The 20,458-nt window shown below is 37.8% G+C and overlaps 1 protein-coding gene across 18 annotated transcripts in view; it reads left to right on the plus strand.

The window, feature by feature from the left end:
• The window catches only part of RALGAPB (Ral GTPase activating protein non-catalytic subunit beta), a 91,289-nt gene that overhangs the window by 9,680 nt on the left and 61,151 nt on the right, over nucleotides 1-20,458 (plus strand). For 12 of the 18 annotated variants that reach the window (XM_008517414.2, XM_008517415.2, XM_070589202.1 and 9 more), the window contains 5 exons: nucleotides 4,527-4,742; nucleotides 8,171-8,373; nucleotides 13,044-13,207; nucleotides 14,815-15,001; nucleotides 17,661-17,792. In XM_008517414.2, the coding sequence (XP_008515636.1) occupies nucleotides 4,557-4,742; nucleotides 8,171-8,373; nucleotides 13,044-13,207; nucleotides 14,815-15,001; nucleotides 17,661-17,792 (872 nt within the window). In that variant the 5' untranslated portion in view covers nucleotides 4,527-4,556. The remainder of the gene's footprint in view (nucleotides 1-4,526; nucleotides 4,743-8,170; nucleotides 8,374-13,043; nucleotides 13,208-14,814; nucleotides 15,002-17,660; nucleotides 17,793-20,458) is intronic. The other 6 variants (XM_070589210.1, XM_070589211.1, XM_070589207.1 and 3 more) reach the window with 1 other exon arrangement.

Genomic DNA, 20,458 nt, shown 5'->3' on the forward strand with positions numbered 1-20,458 from the left:
GATTCAAACCGACGAAACACTGGGCTGCTGCAGCGGAGCACGTGAACTCAACCACTGGGCCACGGGGCCAGCTCCTCAAAGTGTTTTTTAAAGAATGGTAATCTTGTCTTCATAATTGGGAGAGGTGGTAGCTGTTTTTTAAAAAGGCAGATTCTCAGGCCCCAATCTAGACATAGAGCTTTCTAGGGATGGGGCCTTGGAGTCTGTATTTTAAATCAGAGCCACCTTGATGACTTGTGTACGATGGAGTTTGAGAGCTTGCTAGTTCTTTTTTTTTCTTAAAACATTTTTTCGTCCAATACTGTGTTGTCTGGAAAGGATGCTAAATATTCATTAAATATCCCTTAAGTATTTGGAAACCATCCAACTGTTTTGTTTTGTTTTGACCAATAATTAGCTTGAAACAAATGGACATTTTTCAATTTTTATTTGTACACAGCATGCAGAATTTTGGATATCCTTCAGTGGAATTAAGGGAACACCTTCTAACATCTTCCTTGTCCCCATTGGTAAACCTTGACATCCTGAAACATTTATTCAGTATCCATTACGTGCCAGGAACTACTCAAAGATTCAGGAAGTGAGGTTTCCACTCAAAAAAGGTTGACATACTTGTGGTGAAGATATCTTTACACAGTTAACGGATAAGCTAACGTGCAGCTTGTTATGAACAGCCTGTAATAGGCATTCAGAGCTGGGCAGGAGGGGTGATTTGAGGAGTCAAGAAAAGTTTTACCAGAGAGGACGTTTGTGCTGTGCCTTGAAGGATGAGTACTTCATAAGGCGGGTCAGGGTGGGGAATGGCAGTTCAGTCAGTGGGAGTAGCATGAACAGTAATAGAGGGTTTGGAAAAACTTGTTGGGTTTGAGCAATCGGCAGTAGTTCTTTGTGGCCATAGCTTGTGGGAGGTGGGTATGTGTGGGAAAGTGGCCGTAGAAGAAGGCTAGGAAGGTGGAATAAGCAATTTCAGTTGCAATTCTAGCAAGGTTTTGTTTTATTCTTTTCTTTAATTGGGTGAAATCATCTTAAATTTTATATAGAAGAAAAATGCGTGAGAGTAGCCAATAAAATTATGAAAAAGAATAGTTGAGGTGGAGGGGGCTTCCTTTCCAGGTATTAAAACATTCTATAAAGCCACTGAATTTAAATCATTATTGTATTAGCATAAGAAGAGACAAATAATTGAACAGAACAGATTTGTAAACACATTCCTCTATAAATGAGAATTTAATTTATGACAAAATTTCAGTTCAGTGGAAAAGGATGTATTTTTTTTTTTTTTTAAAGATTTTATTTTTTCCTTTTTCTCCCCAAAGCCCCCTCGGTACATAGTTGTGTATTCTTCGTTGTGGGTTCTTCTAGTTGTGGCATGTGGGACGCTGCCTCAGCGTGGTCTGATGAGCAGTGCCATGTCCGCGCCCAGGATTCGAACCGACGAAACACTGGGCCGCCTGCAGCGGAGCGCGTGAACTTAACCACTCGGCCATGGGGCCAGCCCCGAAAAGGATGTATTTTTAATAGATAATGCTGGCACTACTGACTATACGTCTAGAAGAAAATAAAATTGGAGCTTTGCTATACCACTTATAGAAGTAAATTCTAAGTGAATATAAAACTTAAGTGTGAAGGATTAAGCAATTATCTTGCAAAGAAATGTAGTAGACTGCATATATACTTTAGGGATATGTTTTCAGACTTTTGGGCCTAGACACATAATAAATGTATTTTGTGTTGTGACCCAGAACGTATACATATGTAAAGGGGGAAACAAGCATCACAGAACATTGCTTACCTTTACTATGTGTGATGCCTTTATTGTATATCCTATTCCACATAATTAAAAACAAAAGTATTACCCATTACATTTATTTCATGACCCATAATTTGGGGAATGCTGATAAAGGGAATGGGAGGGAGAAATCACCTAAGCCAGACTCAAAACTAGAAGCTATAAAATACAGGAAAATATTTGGCTAGAATAATGAAATTTCATTTCATACCCATCAAATTGGCGAAGGAAGGAAAGAAAGAAGGAAGCTGATTCCTGGCAGGAGGCTGTGGGTGAGAGGAGGGAAGGGCTCTCATCCATTCCTAATGTCAGTGAGAGTTGTTAGAGCTTTTTTGGGAAGCAATCTGGCAAGACCTATTAACATTAAAATATATGTATACCCTTTAATCCAACAGTTTCACTCTTTGGAACTTGTTCCATAGAAATTAAAAGGCCACTGCTCAAGGATATATAAACAAGCATATTTATTGCATCATTATTTCTTGGTGACAAAAAAATGGAAAATGAAGTAAATGCACATCATTAGGAAACTGGTTGAATAAATTATGTCACACCTGTGCCATGGAATATTACACAGTCATTAAAAAGAGTATTAAATTGAAAGGATACTGATGTGGTACTCTTGAACAGAAGAAAACAATATATAGAAAGATATACACTCCCTAGCTATGCATGTGTATAAATTATTTTAATATGATTGACTTAGGGTACAGCAAAATACAAGAGGAAATGTTGGGTTGTTAAGATGGATTACCTATCCAGGGGAGTGAACTATTTGGACAAGGAATGAAGCCAAAGAAAAAATGAAAAGGATGAAAAACTACAGTAAAATAAACAAAAAAAATGTGTAGTATAACATTTCTTGTGTATTTATGTAAGACAATATATATAGTGTGTGTATGTACATATATATTATACTGTATGGTATACTATATAAATGTGTGTATTATGTATAAGTATGTATGTATATATGTTAATTTAAAAAGGTGAGAAAAAATGTATGGTGTGGGAATAAGTTGTCATCTGATGGGGATGGCTCCCTATCAGAGCTTTTCCTTTTCCATTTTTGAGAGTGCTTATTTATGGGGGGCACCAGGATAGCCTTGGGGAGGATTCTTTATAAATCCTGAGGAAACTGAGGCAATTTTAATAGTTGCATCTACCCTTCCTTCAAATTGTAGGTACCTTGTTTGATTCTGGTTCGTCCTTCCTGCCTTTCCATTTTCAGGGCCTCTTGGTCCAGAGGAGGAGGACATCAGACCTCATAGGGTCACTGAGAGGTAACTGGGCCCAGAGTCCATGAGACTTCAAAAGAAGCTGAGAATGTTGAATAAGATGAGGGGAGGGTACACAGGAGAGGAGAGGGAAGGTAGTAGGTTCCTCTGTATGGAAAGAAGAAAGAACAAACAACGGTGGTTTGGGACCAGTCTATGAATGACCTTACCTTTGTGCTAAGGAATTTGATCTTTATTCTGTAGGCCCATGATTCTCAAACGTCATATCCTCTTGAAAAACACTGATACTTGTTGAGCTGGAAGAGGTTTTCCAAGATAAAAGTAAACAGTTCTAGTCTCTTCCCAGTTTGAAGAAAAGTTTGCTTAAGGGATAGAACTTTTTAAAGATTAAGTGTAACCATGTATTTTGCTTAAACTTTGCTGGCTAGGCAAACAGATTTCAGAGCAAGTAGAAAGTGGAAGTTAACAGAATTGATTGGAAAGGGCTAACTATCCTTGATTCTCTTTATGAATGTGGCATTTATGATTGTAATATTTGCATTGCATTCATATGGATATGTTTTCTGTGGCTAAAATTTCTCATTTGTATGGTAGACATAGATACCATTTCACGGAGAATGTACAGCATAGGGAGGAGCAGTACACATCATGGAGAATTTATGGGATATGGAGAGGCAGTACTTGCCGTGGTTAAGAGCATGGTCCCTGGGAGCCCAACAGATGTAGGTTCAAAATCCATCTCCGCCGTGTTATAGCTCTGAAGCTTCAGATAAGAAGTAAACCTTTTTAAGCTTCAGTTTTTCCATCTGTGAAGTAGGGATAACATTACTTAATATTCATAGAGTTGTTTTGATGTCTGCATGAGTAGCATGTAGTAAATGCTCAGTAAGTGGCAGTTCTTAATATGTTTTCTGAAGGACGCTGTCACTTCCAGGTGTTCCATTACTGGGAGTTTGTGTGCCACTGCTGCAGGGAATGAAATATTCTCAAAGAATTTTTTGTCTGCTTTGAGGATGGTGGTACGAAATTGCTGGGGTACGTTTCTAGTCTGTAATAGGTACTCGGAAACTGTTGACTGAAAAATCTGAGTCTTAAACTCTTTCCTTTGTTTCCCTTTCCTACTTAGGGCACTCCGTTCTTCTGTCTTTTTCTATCCTGAAACGTAGAATGAGGAAGATTCCCTCATGCTATGAGTGTACCAAATCTGATTATTTTATCCCCCTGCATAGTGGCCGTCTGCCCTAGCTCTGTTCCAGGGCTTCTGAAGGCTCTTTTGGGGAGGTGCTCACACAGCTGTTTCTCAGGGTCTGCTTTCCTACCAGATCTCACCATGAGGCTATTTTAGGACATTCTCACAACATTTAGACATGATTTTTTTCTCCGTCTTCTTGAGGCAATGTATTTATAGCTTCTTTGTCTTGCTATGTAGGGTAAATCTGTGTTTTACTTTTGTTAATTTTCAATGGTATAATTTGACATATAATTCTGTTTTGTCTTTTCAGGTGCTGTTTCGATAGTCTTTTAGCGGCACGATGTACTCTGAGTGGAGGTCGCTGCATTTGGTGATTCAGAATGATCAGGGCCATACCAGTGTGCTGCACAGCTATCCAGAGAGTGTTGGGCGAGAGGTGGCAAATGCAGTGGTCCATCCTCTTGGGCAGGCCTTAGGCACCCCTTCAGTGGCTGGTAGTGAGAGTTTGTTAAAAACTGACAAAGAAGTAAGTGTTTCTTCATTTCATTCTGCTATGTGAAAATATGTTTGTTACTCAATATAAATTTATGTAACATTGTCTTTTTAATGATTTCTGCTCCATATAGTGTGGCTTCTCAATTTTGATCTTATTTGACTTGAGATTTGGTTCAGTTTGTGGGAGTTATAAGGAATGGGTTGTACCATTGTGCTACTGGGACTTCCCACTAGCCAGACCAAATTCTCCACTTGAGCTATGTGCCTGAGACAGAGACTTGAGTGTCAGGCCTGTTCCCTTAAGCTCTAGGCTCAGTCTTCAGATTTCTATTCAGAGGTGTGTTTGGAAGGTGTTCATTCTTACCTCTGGATGACCTCTGACTGGAGGCCTATCTTGTGTCAAGTTTTCAGGCTGCACATAAGCACTGAGCTTGAGGCTCCCCCGTGTCTCCATCCCTGCCTACCCTTACCTGACTTCCAGGTTTAAAAGTGCTGCAGAATAGCTAAACCTGTATGGATGTGAGCCCAAGTGGTTGGAATTGGAGTTGTGCTTGCTGTCACTAAAGATAGGGGGCTCTTGGAGTGGCTTCTCCTGGATCTGGTCCTCTGTTCTTGGATTCAGGGGACTGAGCTGAAGTTAAGTTGCCAGTGGGAAGTCATGAAGGAGCCCTGAGAATGGAGTGATATAGGAGCTTGCTAGTATGAATTCTGGCTAAGATCAGGATTAGAACTTTGTCCTCTGTGCTTGAGGACATTCATAGAACCTTCAGGCTTTGGGTTTACCTATTTTTCAGACCTACCCGTCTCCCCCGCCGTTTTTTTCTGTTACTTTTTGATTTCTCATGAAGGAGAGATTAGGTTTAATCTAGATAGAAGACTAATCCAAATGGAAGACTAAAGCTTATAGCTCTAGAGGCAGTTTACCCTCTGTAGGCCATGGCTTGGTAAAGGGCAAAGCCCTTCTTTCTGAGGAGCATTTTTTTCTCCTCAGAGTACCCTAGCAGAGACTTAGCCCTGAGGACCAGTGCTTGCTTGCCCTGGTGCTCTCCCCTCTTGGCATATCTGTAATCCCTTGCTGCCTTCTCCTGGGAAGAGATGGCATGTGAGTAAATAGAGGTGCTCCAGTGCAGCCCTTGTTTATTCTCCTTTCCCATCCTCAAAAGGATATGAGAGAACAGTCCTTGAATCCAGTGTCCTCTAGAATTATACGGTTAAATTGTTGTGTGAAGATATCACCAAAGATATTTCCTCCTTTGTCTTTTATCTGATAATTAGGGACTTGCAACCTCTTTTAAACTTTTTTCTATTGTGCAGCTAAATCCCACCTGCCCCCCTAAAATTTGTCACAGCTTCACTGTGCTGTCATAGTCTTCTTTAGCATTTGTTGCTGTTATACATTATATTAGTTATATTGCCATTATATATTTTCTACCCTTAGCCTTTATAGTTATTGTTTTTTGTTTTTTTTCTGCTTTTTCTCCCGAAATACCCCCAGTACATAGTTGTATATTTTAATTGTGGGTCCTTCTGCCTGTGGCATGTGGGACACTGCCTCAGCATGGCCTGATGAGCAGTGCCATGTCCGCACCCAGGATCCGAACCAGCAAAACCCTGGGCCGCTGAAGCGGAGCATGCGAACTTAACCACTCAGCCATGGGGCCAGCCCCATGTGGTTGTTTTTGAACTTAAAAATTTCAATATATGTATTTATCTTGTTAGATTCAACTTTAGTTTTAAGCTATTGAAGTCTTTTTGACTCCTGAATTTCTATCTAACAAGTTAGCTATCCTTTTTAGATTTGTGATATCTACAAATGGTCAGCATATAATCTGTTTTGCTCTTTTTTTTTTTTTTTCCTAAATTAAGGTCTGGGTAGGGCCTTTGGCACGCCAGTGAGCATTTTCTTCCAAAATGATCTTGGTACATGAATCCCCTGTTATTCTCTCATGTGGTGTTTCGACCAGTTATAAATCCAGCCATTCTACCTCCCTCTGGACTGTAAGTCTCCATCTTGTCTACAAGGATATCCTGTATCTGACCAAATTTCTTGTTAAAGCCCAGATCCTCCTTTGCCAGGGAAGGCTGTTAATGGCATGGTGAGAATAGCTTCACATTTCTAGTTGGAAGACCAGGGTTCAAATTTCCAACTCCGCTGTTTCCAAACCACCATTGCTTAATTTGCTAAGCTTCGGTTTCCTTATCTGTAAAGTGAGGACAGTTCACCCTCTCACACAGAGTTATTTTGATGGTGAGTTGATGTTTATGAAATGCTTTGTAAACTGCCAGGCTTATACAGTTATCAGTTGCCTTCATAGTAACCTGTTAATAAAGGAATGGAGCTCGTCTGGCATGACTTGTTCTTTTTGAGCAGGCTGGTTTCCAGTGATCTTGCTTCCCCTTATAAGTAATCATTGGTTATCTGCTTAGTAATTTGTCCCAGAGTTCTGTCTGAAATTCACTTAAACTTTCCAGTCTACAGTATCTAGAATATAGTTTTATCCTCTTTTGCAAATTGGGCTATTTGCCCTTATCGCATCTTGTTCATTCTTCATGACTGCAGGCAGTGGTTCAGCAGTCTCCTAGGCAAGTTCTCTCAGCCCCTAGGATGTGATTGAGATGGGTCAGGAGGCTGAAACTCATTTAGTGCAGCTAAGTGGCTTATTAATATCTTACCCAGCTTTAGTCCCTTCTCACCTGTGTTTGTTCTCCCCCTTCCATTTAAAATATTATTTTCTTTGGCAGAGAAAATAGTCACAAAATAAGAGCTGAGCAGTTCATCTTCCTTTTTGTTGTTTGTCTTCATTGCGTAGTCTGGAAAATAAATGTGATTGAATTTATGTGTGTGGTTTCCTAAATGACACACGTACCTGTAGGCAAATTAAGTGGAGAAAGACATCTAAAGTTTTCTGTTTCTCTGCTTCCAATCTCTATGGAAAATCAAGATGACCTGTACTTGTTTTTTATTTTACAGAGCAAACAATAATAAAGTCTCAAGGCTAAAAGCCGATATAGGCTTGGTATTTGGAAATAAGTAATTTATTTTCTTCTTAAATCTTTTGCTTAGGAAATACGGTTTGAGTGTGTCTTATTTTTGGAAAGTACCTTCTCTAGAATAAATCTGATATGTATGTTGAGATGAATATAGTGTCAATTGAGAGGTTTTTGGCAATAAAAGAGGTTAATTTTTTTTTCCTTGGTGAGGAAGATTGTGAGCTAACATCTGTGCTAGTCGTCTTCTATTTTGTATATGGGACACTGCCACAGCATGGCTTGATGAGCAGTGTGTAGGTCCACACCTGGGATCTATAACCATGAACCCTGGGCCGCTGAAGCAGAGTACATGAACTTAACCACTATGCCACTGGACCAGGCCCAAAAGAGGTTAATATTTTAAACCAGTCTACTGAGGTATAGATAGGGATGTGTGATAATTTTGTATGTATATTTTCTTTTGTTTAGGTAAAATGGACCATGGAAGTAATTTGCTATGGACTGACCCTTCCATTGGATGGGGAGACTGTAAAATATTGTGTTGATGTATATACAGACTGGATTATGGCTTTAGTGTTGCCGAAAGATTCTATTCCATTGCCAGTTATTAAAGAGCCTAATCTGTATGTTCAAAGTATACTGAAACACCTGCAAAATCTTTTTGTACCAAGGTAAGCTACACCAGTCTATCTGGCCTATTATCAGGATCATAATGAAATATCCATAAACGTTCCTTTTTTATTTTATAGGAGTTGATTTCGTTGTTAGCCCTTTGAACAGTAACTTTCATTTCTCATTCAATTATAGAGTATATTAATATGAAACAAAAGATGGTCTTTTGTAATGTTTACTAGAAATTTTTAACAAGTGTGTGTTCATTTTAAAGGCTTTTGGCTTTGCTTCTAGGATCCGATAGTTATTAGATATTAAGATACTGTGACCCCTTTCCCTTCCACTCAGAAAACATACTTTTGCCTATAATTTTTGGCTCCACTTAAGCTAAAGGCAGCTAAGCCTTCTACCTTAAGATGAATGTTTCTTATGAGAGAAAGAAGACATTGAATTAAGCAAACTGGAATTATTACGGGCAAATTTGTACTAGGCCAAAAGATTACCCTTGACAGTTTGTTGCTAATTTTTTTCCCCATCTTCTGAGGCAAAGACCTTAAATATCATAATGTAAGACATGTGCCTTACTTGTGCTTGAAAATTTTTTTCGACATATCCTTGTAAATTCAGCAAATATAGAAAATTATGGAGAAGAAAGCATTAGTCCCCTACCCATTGGAATTTCCTGTAAGAAAAATCTGTTTTCAGCTATTTTTTGAGAAAGGGGCAAGGGGGCTTGCCTCCTTTTGGAAAAGTTCTGATTAGAGCTTTTCATCTGTTAGATGCTGAGGGACTTCGACTCATGCAAAAACTATCTCTGTAAATTGTAGCTTTTTAAATTTAGAAGGAAGATTACTTTGGAAAATCTGAATTAAAAAAGAAAAATCTCTTTTAAGAACTCTGATCTGTAGGAACAAGTGTAAATTCCTTACCTTGTGTGAAATGCCTGCTGTAATCTGGCCCCTAACCAGATTAGCTGCCACTAATTCAGCATGAGTGCTACTCTTTGGTCAGATTCATAAATTAAACCTTCCCCAAGACTCCCTAAAGATCTTCCCCATCATGGCCTACCCTTTTGTTTTCCTCCTCCTCCTCCTCTTCTCCTACCTGTCCACATCTCTTGTTGATTCATCTTAAATTCTGCCTTCTCTTTAAGAGAAGCCTTATGTGACCATCCATGCCCACCGTGATCACACCTTCTCTGAACCTATAGGCTACTTCCTGTGTCATTCTTGTATCTCTCCACTGTTTTATTGCTGATCTTTTAAAATGTGTATGTCTCATTTCCTCATCTCACCAATTTGAGGGCAGGAACTGGGTTGTTCAGGCTTCCAGTACTTGGCGCAATACTGGTATTACTGTGGGTGTGGATTAAATGCTGATTGCTTGTGTTTATTGATTTCAAGTAGAAATAATAACAGGAAATGGTTGGAAGTAATTAGCATGTTGTTTGTAGCTAAGCAGGTTCTTCTAAAATGGTATACAGTAGTCCTCCCTTATCTGTGGTTTTGCTTTCCACAGTTTCAGTTACCCATGGTGAACTGAGGTCTGAAAATATTAAATGGAAAATTCCAGAAATAAACAATTCATAAGTTTTAGATTGTGTGCCATCCTGAGTAGTGTAATGAAGTCTTACTCCATTCCACTCTGTCCTGTCTGGGAGTGCATCATCCCGTTGTCCAGCGTATCCACTACCTGCCTGTTATCAGATCGACTGTCGTGGTATCCAAGTGGTGTGTTCAAGTAACCCTTATTTTACTTAATGACCCCAAAGGGCAAGAGTAGTGATGCTGGTAATTGGAATATGCCAAAGAGAAGCTGTAAGGTGCTTTCTTTAAGTGAAAAGGTGAACGTTCTTGACTTAATAATGAAAGGAAAAAATTGTATGCTGAGGTTGCTAAGATCTATGGTAACCTTTATTACAGTACATTGTTGTAATTGTTCTATTTATTATTAGTTATTGTTATTAATCTCTTACTGTGCCTAATTTATAAATTAAACTTTTATCATAGATATATATGTATAGGAAAAAACAGTACATACTGAGTTTGGTGTTATCCATGATTTCAGGCATCCACTGGGGTCTTGGAACATATCTCCCTAACAAGGGGGGACTACTGTAATAGTTTTAATGCTTTCTTGTCATCCCATTGAGGAGACTAATTTATTGGGCTTTTTCTTTGTGCATGGAACAGTCTCATGAGTAGTATTGCCACTACATCTCAGTTCCTTGTACTCTTACTATGTCTCAGTGCTAGGTTAGTTTGTATTGATGAAAAAAATGGCATTTGAGTTAATTAGGCTTTTGTTTTTGCGAAGCATGATTACCTTGTAAATTGTTCATTTTACTCTTTGGTAATTAGCTTGTTTTCTCAAAAGTGTGTGAGTACTTCTGAGAGGGTATTGAACTGACTATTAGAGTTCTCCTGGCCAATAGTGTCTTAGGGAGCTGAATATTTTCAGTGCTAATATTGAGAGTTATGATCTCATCTACCATTATTGGAAGTTTCAATTTTTATTTGATTCAGATAGTTTACAAAACAGTCAACAAGTTTACTTAATTAGTTGTTTTTATAGAAAGTGACACTCAAAATAGAGGAAACTGCCTTACCACTTTGCTAGAGATTGTCAGAGTGGATGTAACCTTTCTTTTTTGCCTATCAATTTGATTTCTTATTTTCATAATTTAGTGAAGAGTGAACCATCTTTTAAAATCGATTAGGGTTTTCATTGCTCAAATAAACTACTTTTTTTGGAGGGGTGGAGTGAGGAAGATTGGCCCTGAGCCAACATCGGTTTCCAGTCTTCCTCTTTTTGCTTGAGGAAGATTGTTGCTGAGCTAACATCTGTGCCAGTCTTCCTCTACTTTTCCACAGCATGGCTTGATGAGTGGTGTATAGGTCCAGCGCCTGGGATCTGAACCCGTGGACCGTGGGCCACCAAAGTGGAGCATGCGAACTTAACCTCTGCACCACTGGGCGGGCCCCTATACTGCACTTTAAAAAACATGATATTTTTCCAAAGCAGTGGTTGGCAAACTTTTTATTGTAAAGAGCCAGACAGTAAATATTTTAGGTTTTGTGGACCATAGAGTGTCTATCATAACTACTCAACTCTGCTAGTGTAGAGAAAGCAGCTGTAGACAATATGTAAATGAATGAGCATAGCTGTGTTCCAATAAAACTTTATTTACAAAACAGATGGCAGGCCAGATTTGACCCATGGACAATAGTTTACCAGCCCCTTTCTAGAACAGTTTTTCTGAAGATCACAAGTTGCTTTTGCAAATATTAGGAGGAAAGGAAAATCTCTGGTGTTTAAACCTTTCTGTTTATTTTTTAGTAAAGATTATGTTGTTTCTCTTAGCTTTAGAAACTTGGACATAGGCCTTGTGAGTGAGGTTACAGTACCTAAGGAGTAGATGTTTCCTTTACTGCCACTGGGCAGATACCTGGAAATTCTTGGTAGGCCTAGGTTACCATTTGGGAGGCTTGCAGTGTTACCGCTAGCTTGGAAGAGTGTCAGCTCCAGGACCACTAGTGGAATTTTTATTTCTTAATCTGGGCTTTCTCTTCTATGGCTAGATGAGGTTTGGGGCTATTATATAATTTCTTACTGTTCTTCAAGCAGCAATAGACAAAATCTTGAGCCTCACGGCTTCACGTGGACTGGATTTACCTCTGGCTGAATGAGGGACATCTCTCTGCTTTTAGGGGCTCTTTGCTTTTCCTAGGTGAGTGTCTCATCATTTTGCTTTAGGTCTGACTTCTTTAGGGAAAACTTAGTGGTGTCATTTGTTTGCAGCTCCAGGGTAAGTGTCTGGCTTTCTGGGTCATGGCCCGGAATCTGAGAATCTCTATCCTAATGTTTGGGTAGGAGTTCTATGGGCACTCACTTCATTTTCTGGATTTTTCGAGGAGTCTTTGATATTCCCTACTCTGATTCAAACATGTTTTATCAGTTCTTTGTGACATGAGTCATCGTATATAGAAACTTGTCCTCAAGATTAGTTTTAATAAAATTAGTTACTTGTCTTGGGTTTTACATAGGAGATCTGGAGGCCAACTCACCATTTGCTAATGCAGTGGGTTTTTTACTGTTCTCAAAATTTTCAGGTGGTCCACTTTGGAAAGTGGGGATAAGGGCCAGGGCTTGGATTTCTGTCTTCCTCTTCAGGTGCTCATTTCTGAGACAGTTGCCTCCGTGCCTCATCAGTTTTGGGGACCTGTTAGGATATTCCATTGGGTCCGTAGGCTCTTCTCTAGTAGACATTGGCTTCAGAGGGACTGTGAGCACTATGAAATCGCATGCAGAATTCTTGTGAATGTGTGTAAGAAAATTTAAAAAGAGTACAAAGGGCATTCTGCTTCAGCGTGAGCGGCAGAAGTGGTTGTGGGTATTTATTCATGCACTGAGCAGAAACCTGTTAAGTGCCTGTTGTTATGTTCCAGGCACATTTTAGACTTAGAAAATCCAGAGGTGAAGCTTACATTCTAGTATCCCCCCGCTCCTCCCCCCCCCCCCCCCAGGAGCTTTTCAAGCTCTCATAGGAGTGGAAGGTTGAGATCCCAGAGTGCCGAACTGTATGACGGGGAAGTGGCTTTGAACTGAAGAGGGGGTACCTAGTCATGTCTGCTGATGCATTACTTGTTGTTATCTATAAGTCACCTGTCCTTAAGCTGTTGCTTTCTCTCCTCAAGGCTTGTCAGTGATCTCTGTCTGTCTTCTTCAGACAGGAACAGGGCTCCAGTCAGATTCGACTATGCTTACAGGTCCTGAGAGCCATTCAGAAACTGGCCCGTGAGTCATCCATCATGGCCCGAGAAACCTGGGAAGTCTTACTGTTGTTTCTTCTGCAGATTAATGACATACTTCTAGCCCCGCCAACTGTTCAAGGTTTGTTTATTTTTTTTCTAATTTATTTCTGAGCTTCAAATATAGTTCACTTTAAACTCAATGTGTAGTAGACTCAGTGGGCGTTTAAATTTTGGCACAATAGTTGACAAACCAAGGTTAACAAGTCTCAGAACGGAAACCCTGAAAGGCACAATACGACGTTATTTTACCCTCAGTGACAGACTCAGTGAGTTAACACGTTTGATAATGACAGGAATAGTAGCTTTTTTAGGATATGAAGATAGAACCTATATAAGAAACAATTAATTTAATTAGAGCCTATAAGTAGTGTACCTGATTACAAAGTAGTTATCAAAGTAGACTCTGAAAACTTGATAGCTACAGGAGATATTTTGTTCAGCAAATGAAACCTACAAAGTCTTAAAGTGTTCTCTTTGGAAGTATGACAGTATGTCATTCATTACCTAACCATTAAAAAGCCTCCAGTTTTATAGGACTTTAGTGTGTATTTTAGAAGCCCTGCTTTGTATGTTACAGCACAGTGTACACAGACTGTAAGTTGATGTTCCAGTTCCGAGTTCCCTTGTTGCTTATTCATCTGTGTAGTGTCTTTACTAACACATGTGAGTGTGCTTGTGCTCTCACATAAATTCAGTGTCCAGGAAAATATCTAAAAGGAATCATGGAATTTTAGTGTTGAAAAGGACCCCATAATAGGACTACCCTGGCCAGTCGTTGATTCATTGGCGCTCTGCTACACGCTCCCTATACCAGGAATAATAGCAGCATAAGGTGGGCAGTTCATCCCCTTCTGGGGCTTGTTACTGTTGAAACTTTGTTTTTGTGCGTTTGAAATGTACATCCTTATTCCTTTTCCTACTAGTCCCAAGTTTGCCTTGTGGAGCTATGCAGAGTACAGACCACTGCTTTTCTCCCTAGTTCCAGGGCTCACAACAGAGGAACAGCTCTGTTTTCATGTTTGAGGCTCTGTCCTGCCCAGCATCAGTCCTTTTGCTGTCTTCTTTGTCCCCCTACCCCTTGAAGGGTGGCTTTCAAACACCTGAAGCATTTTATAACAAAGTTTGGCGGTAGAAAGACCTGGGTATTTGTTCTGATTTCTTCACTTACTGGCTGTGTGAAGTTGGGCAAGTTACTTAGATTTCCTGAATGTAAGTTTTCTCATCTTCAAAATAGGTTTAATTGATAATTGGTAATAGATGTTATAAATACCTATCCTGCAGAATTAATGTGAGGATTATGTGAGGTCGTGTGTGTTAACTACTTGGCACAGAAACTGACTCATAGCAGTTACTTATCACAGACACCTATCCTTTCCCTTTTCCCCTATGTGTTCGTGTCCCACTTGCTAGAAGGTTATCTCTGATAAGAATAGAAGGTTATCTTTGATAAGAACTGAGCAGGATGACTTGAAAACTTTCAAAGCAATCATTGGTTGATGTATCCATGATTTCCTTCATAAGAGCTCCTAAGAATGGTTTCTCGTTCTTGCTATTAAACGGTTATTTGAAAGTCAAAACTTAACATTGCATTTTTTAATTTTTTGACCAATTCTCCCAAATCAGTGAATTAAACATTTTGCTTTAAAAATAAGTATGCCAAAGATGTGCTTTCTTTTTATTGGTAAGGTGGCATTGCTGAGAATCTGGCAGAGAAGTTGATTGGTGTTCTCTTTGAGGTTTGGTTACTAGCTTGTACTCGGTGCTTCCCAACACCTCCTTATTGGAAAACAGCCAAGGAGATGGTGGCTAACTGGAGGCACCACCCGGCAGTGGTGGAGCAGTGGAGCAAGGTCATCTGTGCGCTCACTTCAAGGTAGGTTATCATTGACTTGCCTGCCTTCATCCATCTGGCCTTAGGCAGCTTTCCCCTAGTTCTTTGTCTTTCTGGGATTCATGGAATACATGGTAAAAAACTTGTATCCTGTGTCTGTTATTACTGTACCTTAGATATAGAATCCAACCACGTTTAAAAAGCAGATATAGCAGTTTGACAAGTGCCCATCTAATCTAAAACCTTTTAGATTAAGCAAGTATCTTGGAGAAGCAGATAAATCCTGCGCTCTAACTCCCCCCTTCCAAAATCCCACTCTTCTTCTGATTATTAAAATATTCATCATTTTAAAAAAGCAAACCAAGAAAGGTATAACAGAAAAAGTTAAGTTCACCAGAAATTCTATTATATATGTTTATATATAATTTTACAGAAATGGGACCCTAATACAACATGCTACTTTATAACCAAAGTAGGTAGTTGTTTTTTGTTTTTTTTTGAGGAAGATTAGCCCTGAGCTAACTACTGCCAATCCTCCTCTTTTTGCTGAGGAAGACTGGCCTTGAACTAACATCCATGCCCATCTTGCTCTACTTTATACGTGGGACGCCTGCCGTAGCATGGTTTTTGTCAAGCTGTGCCATGTCTGCACCCAGGATCTGAACCGGCAAACCCCGGGCCACGGAGAAGCGGAACATGCACACTTAACCGCTGCGCCACCAGGCGGGCCCCGAGGATTCTTTTTAAACAATCACGATACCATTATCACACCTAAAAAAATGTTAACTATTCTTTAATATCAGTTAGCCATTCAATGTTCAAATTTCCCTGAATGTCTCAATTTTTTGTTTTTATAGTTAATTCCATTGAATCAGAAAACAAACAAGGTTCAGACATTGCGTGTCAGACTTGACATGTTTCTTAGGCCTATTTTAAACTGTAGGTGCCCATTCTCTCATTTTTATTTCCTTGCTGGTTTTTTTTTTTATTGTTGAAGAAACTGGGTTGTTTTGTGTTACAGAGTATTTTACATTCTGGATTTTTGTGCTTATGTCTTAGTTCTGTTAACATATTCCTCTGTCCCTGTATTTCCTGTCAACTGACAGTTAGATCTAGAAACTTGATCTTATTCAGGTTTGATTGGGGGAGTGTGTAGAGGAGGAAACAAATAATTTGTCGGTGGTGTTATGTATTGGAAGATAGGCTAGTCTTTTTCTAAGTTAATAAAATGTTTATATCTTTGTCATCACTTAAACTAAGAGATGAAGGTTTGCAATATTTTTATTCCAATATATCTTGGCGAATGTCAATATTATGAATCTATTTTTAAATAGTACTTCTTTTTAATTTTAATGTATTTTTTTCCACTTAGTTCTCTTTTTAAAAAATCAGTTTGAGATTATTCTGTGTAGTATTACTATCTGCTTTTCTCATTTGATGTCTGATTCTTGTCCTATTAATTACATGTGCCTTTTTTCATTCTTAAATAGATCTTGAGATCATATTTTTAATGGCTCTGTAGGTTTTCATTATATAAATGGAATTATAATTCATTCAATGATTTCCCTGTTGTTTTGATATATGTTAGTCCCAGTGTTTTACTTTAAAAATATTGCTGATATGAATACTTTATACATAGTCTTTGTGTGTATTCTGGTTATTTCTTTAAGATATAATCCCTGGGTGTAGAATAATTGAGTCAAAGGTTTTTGAACAGTTTTAATACATTTGGAATATTACTGTTAAATTAAGTATTTGAATTACTTTTAAGCTACACCATAAATTCTGAACTTCACGTAAAGTTATATAGCAGTTATTATTATGAGTAAATTATAGCTTAATTGTGTTGAAGGAGTTTGCAGTGGGATGAATTTTTTAAAAATAATTTAAATTATTCAATATAATTTTATTATGTGGCTAAATTTACAATTATGTAAATATAATTGCGTATTATATAATTATATCTGCAATTGTTTATAAATAGTTTTTTATGAATTATATCACGTAAAAATGTAAAAATTTATAATTTTATGTTATTTTATAATATGATTTGTAATTTGTATTACATATTATAAAATTCTTATATAATTATAAATAGTACATATTGCATATTATATATTACAGAGCTATACATAATAAAATGTATTAAACTTTATATAAATATATTTAATTTATAAATGACTTATTTTATAAATTTAAATAATATATGAATTTATATTAATTATATATCAAATATTAATTATATAAATTTATATTAATTTATAGAATTAACTATTTTATGTAATCAATAATATATACAAATTATAAAATTTATAAGTACAAATTAATATATAATTTATATATTTATATACATGTAAATTAAAATATTTTATATAATTAATAAGTAATTTATGTAATTAATTTTATATACTAAATATATATTAATATATAAATTTATATTTAAGTATATAAATTTATAAAATTATATAACAAAATATAAAAATATAAATATGTAACTCAATTATGGATATTATTTAAGTAAATCATTTAAATGTTTAAAAAAATTTTTTAGATCTTTTGCAAAACTGGAAATCCCTTTCTAGTTTGTCTGTTTTATAAACAAGTGTTTTCATTTATCTTATTCACTTCAATGAGGTATAATAAATGTTATCTTTCATTCTGTTAAGAAATGAACTTAGTGGTGTGCATTTTTATTTTCCAGATTGCTACGCTTTACATATGGTCCATCATTTCCTCCATTTAAAGTTCCTGATGAAGATGCCAGTCTGATCCCTCCTGAAATGGATAATGAGTGTGTTGCACAGACATGGTTTCGCTTTTTACATATGTTAAGGTACTGTTATTTTAGTATTTCATGTGCTCTTTACCTGTAAGTGTCTTAGGGCAGGAATCTTGCTATACTCTTGCTGGAGTTCAGAGTGTAGCTGCTAAGCACAATCGTCAGCTGGAGCTGAATTGAACAACGCGCACATCTGCATCAGGTGCCTTCTGCTGTCCCTGTCCTGGCAGGGTCAGGCTATCATTAGTTGCTCTTGGTCTATACACTCTAGGATTTTGTCACTGGCGTAGATGAAGCATTTGTTCTCTTCCCTGTTGTCACAGCATGGATGATGATATCTCTCCCAAGACCTTGTCATTCTTTGGGGACTGAAGACTGCCTTGCTCCTCTCTGTGATCAGCACCGACTAGTCACTCTGGCTCTGAGGGCCTCTAGTAGCCTTGTTTAAAATTTCACTGAGGGATAAATTGCTGCTTCCTGCTATCTCTTTCTTTATGGTAATTCTATTCAGTTCTGTTTCATCACTTTCTACCTTTCTCTCTACTAGCCCCATCTTTGTGCTCTGTGAAACTTTCATTCTGTTTTGTACTATCTTTTTTTTTTTTTTTTGGTGAGGTAGATTGGCTGTGAGCTAACATCTATTGCCAATCTTCCTCTTTTTGCTTGAGGAAGATTGTTACTGAACTAACATCTGTGCCATTCTTCCTCTATTTTTGTATGTGGCATGTCGCCACAGCATGACTTGATGAATGGTGTGTACATCCACACCTAGGACCTGAACCCATGAACCCCAGGCCACCACAGTGGGGCACACACTGTTAACTACTGTGCCACTAGGCCAGCTCCTGGTGTGCACTATCTTGATTCTTAAACCATTTCCTTGCATATCTTTTTCTGGTCTGACTAGCTCATTTTTCTGTTTGTGTGTTAGTGATTCTAAATTACTCTGTATGACTTTTTATACATTAGGGGTGTTAACTATTTTCTGTCTTTTTTTTTTCAGATTGTAGTTTGTGTTTTTTATCTTTCAGTGATTTCAGTGTTGTTTTTAATCTGTTTTTCTTTGATCATTTCTATTTCCTTTAAAATTAGAAAGTCTTTATTCTTTGATCAGATAGATATTCACCTGTTACGTCTTCTGACTTTGTTTCCTTTGTGACATTAAGTTCCTTTTAATATATATACCAGGTTTTGTCTTTGGGTTGTGTATTATCCCATTAATCTCCTCATTTATTCTTATATGAGATTCACACTTTTTAATTATTTGAACTTTATAATGGTTATTGATATTTGGTAGGCCTAATGTCGTTTTCCCTTTTTCCATTTCTTAGAATTATTTTTGGATCTCTTCTTGCCTGTTTAACATCTCAGATGAATTTTAGAATGAATTTGGCAGATTACAAAACACAAGCAAACAGCAAAATCCCACAAAAACTTTGGGGTTTGGATTGTGTATTTATTAGGGTAGGGAACATGTCCTGCTTTGGCAGATGAACCTGAAAGTCTTACTGGCTTTACTCTAGTATAAGTTTCGTAAAGTCCAGGGTAGGGAGTGGCTTTGCTTACATGGTCGTTCAGGGACACAGGCTGGCAGAGGCTCTTCCAGCTTCAGTATGTGGGTTTATTAGGTCCTCAGCTTTATACTCAGGAGCCTCTGTATCTGGCTAGAAGATGGAGAAGAGAGAGCAAGGAAAATTGCGTGGGAGGTTTTTATGGACCAGGTCTTAAAGTGAAGTAAATTGCTGCTCCCCATATTCCATTGGCCAGAACTCACATACCACACTTAATTGCAAGACAACATAGGAGGAAAAGAGGAACTAGTAAACAGCTAGCCAGACTCTGCCAAAGATGAGAATTATATTAAGCCTGTATTTATATTTAGAAAAAGCTGATATCTTAGTATATCGAGTCTGCCTAAGAGTATGTTTTTCTTTTTTAGAATCTTGAATATCTTACAGAAGTGTTTTGTAGTTTTCTTCATAAAGATCTGCATATTTCTTTTACCATTATTCCTAGGTACTTACTGCTGATGTTGTGAAAGGTTAACTTTTTTCCTGCTGTTAGATCTTATAAATGGCTATTGCTGTATAGAAAGTGTTTTCTTTTCTTTTCTTTTTGTATATTATATTTGGGTATTTAAAAAAGCACTGAGTATTTCATTGATTCTTTTGAGATTTCTAAGTATGGTGGACACATATCTACAAATAAGAAGTGTCTCCTTGCCAGTAATCCATGCTGTGGTGATTAATTAGAAGTGCTTTGGTTGCAGTAAGACCTGTACATGAGTTCTAGTTCTACTACTTTTTTCTTTGTGGACTTAAGCACATGATGTAGTCTCTCTGAGTCTGTCTCTTTTTAATCTATAAAATGGGGATAATGATAGTATCCATCTTATTATGAGAATTGAAGAAGAAAAAGTATGTAAAACAGTACACTGTCTAGCGTGGTAGGCACTTGAAAAATTGCCGTTATTGTTGTAATTATTTCTGTATATTATTTTACTGCATTTATCAGAACTTAGAGAACGCTGTTGAATTAAAATGATACAATTTTGGGGCCGGCCGGTGGTGCAGTGGTTAAGTTCGCATGTTCCACTTCGGCGGCCCAGGGTTGGCCAGTTCGGATCCCGGGTGCGGACATGGCACCACTTGGTAAGCCATGCTGTGGTAGGAGTCCCACATATAAAGTAGAGGAAGATGGGCATGGATGTTAGCTCAGGG

The sequence above is a fragment of the Equus przewalskii genome, chromosome 21 (genome assembly GCF_037783145.1).
Source record: "Equus przewalskii isolate Varuska chromosome 21, EquPr2, whole genome shotgun sequence".
Classification (NCBI taxonomy): domain Eukaryota; kingdom Metazoa; phylum Chordata; class Mammalia; order Perissodactyla; family Equidae; genus Equus; species Equus przewalskii.